Source organism: Otolemur garnettii, unplaced genomic scaffold (assembly GCF_000181295.1).
Source record: "Otolemur garnettii isolate 467f Iridium unplaced genomic scaffold, OtoGar3 scaffold00103, whole genome shotgun sequence".
In the NCBI taxonomy this organism is placed as follows: domain Eukaryota; kingdom Metazoa; phylum Chordata; class Mammalia; order Primates; family Galagidae; genus Otolemur; species Otolemur garnettii.
This window is the reverse complement of record NW_003852498.1, coordinates 2,356,817-2,362,644: the sequence shown is the minus strand read 5'-3', so window position 1 is coordinate 2,362,644 and position 5,828 is coordinate 2,356,817. Positions and strand designations below refer to the sequence as shown.

The 5,828-nt window shown below is 35.1% G+C and overlaps 1 protein-coding gene across 1 annotated transcript in view; it reads left to right on the top strand.

Moving 5' to 3' along the window:
• Positions 1-2,332, top strand: part of SLC9B1 (solute carrier family 9 member B1) — a 66,457-nt gene extending 64,125 nt beyond the window's left edge. Inside the window, exon 12 of the mRNA XM_003796356.2 lies at positions 2,117-2,332. Within this exon, the coding sequence (XP_003796404.1) occupies positions 2,117-2,332 (216 nt within the window). The remainder of the gene's footprint in view (positions 1-2,116) is intronic.
• Positions 2,333-5,828: the final 3,496 nt, after the last annotated feature.

Below are 5,828 nucleotides of genomic sequence, written 5' to 3'. Positions count from 1 at the left end.
AAATAATAATAACATTTTTGTTTTTAGTATCTACCGTAGAGAATAATCAGTCTACAAAAGGATTGTCTATCCATCCCTCTATTCTCTTTCCTTCCAACAATACACTTGTAATTTTGTTTTATTATTTCATAATTTTCATGAAGCGAGTATGAGAAAGGAGATCACCCACTCAAGTCTTGCCGTATTATTCTGCTTTCTGCCTATTTCTATCTGTTGAGTCCATGCTGTCCTCTACACAAAGAATTTAAAGCTGGTTCCAGGGACTGGCAAGAAATATAAAATTAATTATTTATGCAAATAGAGAGTCACAGCAGCATAATAGATAAGGATAATGTCACCAGTAAATTGGATCAACAAATACTTTAAATTTTAATTTTAAAACTTTGTACTTTTATCTTCTTCCTTCATTCTCTCTTGCTTAAATAGCATCAGCTATGCTTCAATTCTTTTATTCCTCAGTTCATAAATACCAATAAAAATAAAAGTGAAAACATGGAAGATATTAGGAGGGCAAATAAAGAATTTAGTTCACAAATGTGCTAATTGGATTCTTTTAATGAAATAATATATTTCATTCACTAGGTAAAAATCATTTGTCATCTAGTAGTAATCCTCATATAATAGGATTGTTGCAAGGATTAAACGAGTTAACAAATGGAAAACTTTAAGAATGATAGTCTATAAATGTTAGTTTCACCATTATCATCATCCTCAACTCTTAAAATTCAATGGTTTTATGGCAGTTTTTTATGTTCAAATTTTCTTCTAAACAGTAAGATTCTGTAGAGTCTGTTTTCTGCCTGATTCCTCTTGTTCTTCCTAGCATCTCGCACATTGGCTTGTGTTCAGTAAGTAAAAAGTCATCATCCAAAACAGGGGCAGATGTACTTGCTAATGCCCATAGTACCACTGCTTTGGGAAGCCAAGGTAGGGGAATTGCTCAACTCAGGAGTTCGAGGTTACAAGGAGCTGTGCTCACACATCTGCACTCCAGCCTGGGCAACACAGTGAGATCCTGTCTCAAAAAATACCTAAGTAATTAATTAATTAATTAAATGAAAGTATTAGATAAAAATTGCACCACTTTTAACTATTGGTTTGGGATGTGGGAAATGATGTTAAATTGTGGGTTCTTTTCCCATAATGTCCTACCATTATCCTGTTACTTTGCAACCCCACAGAAGACACACGATTATGTTTCATCCCTAAAAAGGCCTTTGTACATGTAACACCAAAAATTTTTAAGTAATCTCATGCCTAGGTCAGTAAATAGAAAGAGAGAGGGTTAGTGATAAATTTTCTTTATGTAAGTAAAAATAAATATGATAAAAGATAACTAGACAAAAATAATTCACAAGAATTTGTCCCCTGACTGGCAGGGGATGAGAAGTGGGGGTGGATAGAGAAAGTTATTACTATATGAAGATATATAATGTGCCATATATTCTTTAACTCTCATATTTAATACAACCACCCATTGAGGGAAGTATTTTGTTGTTCATTTTACCAGTAAGTAATTAGAAGATCATAGAGCTTAAGTCACTTGTACAAGATCACTCACCTGGTTTAGGTTAAAACGGGATTCAAACCCAGTTTGCTGGATTCTAAACCTCTTGTCAATTATGCTTTATAACGTAACTCCCATCATGTAGGAAGAACAATGAGAAGAAGAGTAACAGATCCTAGAAGACCATGAAAAATCCTAAGTATTTTATGTTGTCTTGTTGCAGCCAAGAACTTAGTGGTAGATGGTAAAGGCAACTAAGCAAAACTCTGGTTCAGTTAGAACTCCTGATGTTCTGAGGATAATATGAGCACTCAAAAGAGATATTTGAATAGGGAAAAGCTGAGAGGACAAGAGAACAAAATCAGCCCCCAAATGTCTGCATGCTGATTTGTCACTATTGCACTCTTCCTCCAGATGTATTTGCTAGAAAGAACATAGAGTTGGTGAGTAATTTATGAAAATTACTCAGCACTTTCAGTCTTGTTTCTTTTCTAGTAGTCCAGTACTAGATTTTGTTTATTTATTTTAATAGAGCCATTTACTTTTATTATTATATATTAACTCATTTTAATATTTTTCTTTATGTCTCATTTTCCTTCCTAAATGCAGGCTGTATTAGGTCCTCTGGCTCTAGAAAGAGCAAGAGCCTCTGCACCCCACTTGGAATCGTATTCAAAGGATGTGATGACACTAGCATTTTTAGCCATCTTAATAACAGCTCCAAATGGAGCTCTACTCATTGGCCTGCTGGGGCCCAAAATACTTAAACGTCATTATGATCCAGAGAAAATAAAACTGCAGTTAGCACAAGTGAAACATCATTAAAACATTTATTTTTCATTACCTGCCTGCTTCTTTTAATGAATTATCTCACAGAAAAATTTAAAACTACAAATATGTGGAGATTGTACATAGAACAGAAGATTTAGTAAATATATGATTTCACTGCAGGGCTTTCCTGTGGTATTTTATTACAAAGTTAATTTAATGAAAAATGTATTAAGTAGAATGTTTAAGAATAAAGTAAATCTGTAAAGACCCTAAGAAAGTTTAAAGTAATCCATCTAGCTGAATTTGATGTTATATACAAACTAAGCTTAATAACAAATTAAACAAACCTTGAATTAATTTTTATGAATGGTAAGAAATAGGGATCCTGGTGGCGCCTGTAGCTCAGTGGGTAGGGCACCAGCTACATACACCAAGGCTGGCGGGTTCCATCCTGGCCAGGGCCAACTAGAACAACAATGACAACTGTAACAACAACAAAAAAAAATGGTTGGACATTGTCCTAGGAACCTGTGGTCCCAGCTACTTGGGAGGTTGAGGCAGGAGAATCGCTTGAGCCCAAGAGTTTGAGGTTGCTATGAGCCGTGACACCACGGTGCTCTACCCAGGATGACAGCTCTGTCTCAAAAAGAAAGAAAGAAAGAAAAAAGAAATAGGGATCCTGTTTCATGCTTCTGAAGGTGGCTATCCAGTTTTCCCAGTGGTATTTATTGAATGGGGCTTCTTTTCCCTCAGTGTACATTATTGTCTGCCTTATCAAAAATGAGCTGGTTCTAAGTAGATGATTTTATATTTGGGTTTTCTGTTCTGTTCCATTGGTGTAAGTCTTATTTTTGTACCAATACCATGATATTTTGGTTTCTGTAGTCTTGTAATATATTTTGAGGTCTGGTAACATGATGCCTCCAAATTTGTTCTTTTAGCTTAAGATTGCTTTGGTTATTTGAGCTCTTTTCTGGTTCCAAATGAAGAAAAAAAATTTTTTCTGTATCTGTGAAATATGACATTGGTATTTTGATGGGGATTGCATGGAATTTGTAGATCACTCTGGGTAGTGTGGGCATTTTAACAATGTTGATTCTACTTATCCACGATCATGAGAGGTTTTTCCATTTGTTTGTATCCTCTATTATTTCTTTCCTCAGAGTTTTGTAGTTCTCCTTGTAGAGATCTTCCACCTCTTTCCTTAAATATATTCCTAGGTATTTCATGTTCTTGGTAGCTGTTGAAAATGATATTGAATCATTGATTTGACTCTCAGCTTGACCATTATTAGAATATAGAAATGCTACTGATTTATGTACATTGATTTTGGAGTTTTCTAGGTACAGGATTGTTGGCAAAGAGGGATAGTTTGACAACTTCTGTCCTGATTTGGATATCATTAATATTCTTCTCTTTCGTGATTGCTTTGGCTAGTATCTCCAGCACTATTTTGAATAGAAGTGGTGACAATTTTGTTCAGAAAGTGTTGGGAACACTTTCAACTTTTCTCCATTTGGCATTATGTTGGCTGTGGTTTGTAATATATGGCTTTTATAATTCTGAGACATGCTCCTTCTATGCCTAGCTAACAAAGTACACAGGCAATCTATAGAATAGGGGAAAATATTTGCAAACTGTATATCTCACAAAGGACTAATTTTCAGAATCTACAAAAACTAAAACGAAAGCAAGAAAATAACAAATAACCCCGTCAAAAAGTGTGCAAAAATCATGAACAGATTTTTTTTTCAAAAGTAGATAGACAAGTGGCCAATACACATATAAAATAAAGATTCAAAGTCACTAACACCGTCAATAAAATGCAAATTAAAACCACAGTGAGATACCACCTTATGCCTGTCAGAACAGTCATCATTAAAAAGTCAAAAAACAACAGATGCTAGCACGGATGCAGAGAAAACACACTTATATCACTTTTGGTCGTACTGCAAATTAGTACAACCTCTATAGAAAACAGTGTCAGGATTTCTTAAAAAGCTAAAAGTAGATCTACCATTCAATTCAGTAATCCTCCTAATGGGTATCTACTCAACAAAAAGAAATGACCTAGCACTATTGGAGGCTGAGGTGGGTGGATCGCTTGAGCTTAGGAGATCAAGATGAGCCTGAGCAAAAGCAAGACCCTGTCTCTACTAAAAATAGAAAAATTATCCAGGCATTGTAGCAGGCTACTATAGTCCCTAGCTACTAAGGAGGCTGAGACCTTAGGATCATTTGAGCCCAGGAGTTTGAGGTTGCCGTAAGCTATGACACAATGGCACTCTACCGAGGGTGACAAAAATGAGACTCTGTCTCAACAATAAAGGAACAGAAATGATGTTATCAAAAAGACACCTGCACACAAATGTTTATTACAGCACAATGACAATTGAAAAGCTATGAATCAACCTAAGTGCCCCTTGATACATAGGTGGGTAGAGAAAATATGTGTATATGTGTGTGTGTGTGTGTGTATATATATACTGTATAATATATAATCCATATATATATTCCACATATATGTGTGTGTTTGTATAATGGAGTACTATACTCAGGCATAAAGAACAAAATAATGTTCTTGCAGCAACCTGGACGGAACTGGAGACCATTATTTTAAGCAAAATACCCCAGTAATGGAAAAACAATGCCACATGTTCACACTAATAAATGGAAGCTAAACAATGGGTGTGCCTAGGCACAAGAAGACAATAAAGGACATTGAAAACTAAGAAGGGGGGATGGCAGGAGAGAACTGAGTCATAAAAATTTACCCATGGGGTACGATAAACTCAGTCCTGGTGGCAGGCACACTGAAAGCCTTGGCTTCGGCATTATAGAGTATTCTATGTAACAAAATCTTCTGTACCCACTTAATATTTTGAAATATAAAAAGAGGAAACAAATGTACTGGTAGGTAAGATCTACATAGCAAAATAAGCACAGAATATGAAATTTATACATAAATTTCCGAAGGGAAGCAACTAAAATTTAAGGCAATCAAAACTATATATCATTCCTATGAAGACTGAGACCTTTCACAAAATTTATCAACAAAACTGCTAAAACTGCTAATAACTCTGGGAAAAGATAAAATAGCTACTCTTCTAATGGAATTTTCTTACATACTTTACTACATAGCACAGACTCCATGCCTCATTTTCAGCTTTATAATTCTAGCACTCAAATTCTAAAAATGTTTATATTGTGCCAGTGCTTTGACTAATTTAAATGAAGGCTTATCATAGTCACTTATAAGAAAATAAAAATACATTTCTATTCAAAAGGTGGTATTTTATATTAACAAGAGAATTAAATTTTAAAATACAAAAAAAAATTTTTTTTTGAGACAGTGCCATGGCACATTATAGCTCACAGCAACCTCAAATTTTGGGCTCAAGCAATCCTCTTGCCTCAGCCTTTTAAGTAGCTGAGACTACCTGCCATAACGCCTAGCTAGTTTTTCTATTTTTTAAAGGAACAGGGTCTCATTCTTGCTCAGGCTGGTCTCAAACTCCTAAGCCCAAGCCCTCTACCTTCCTCATCTTCC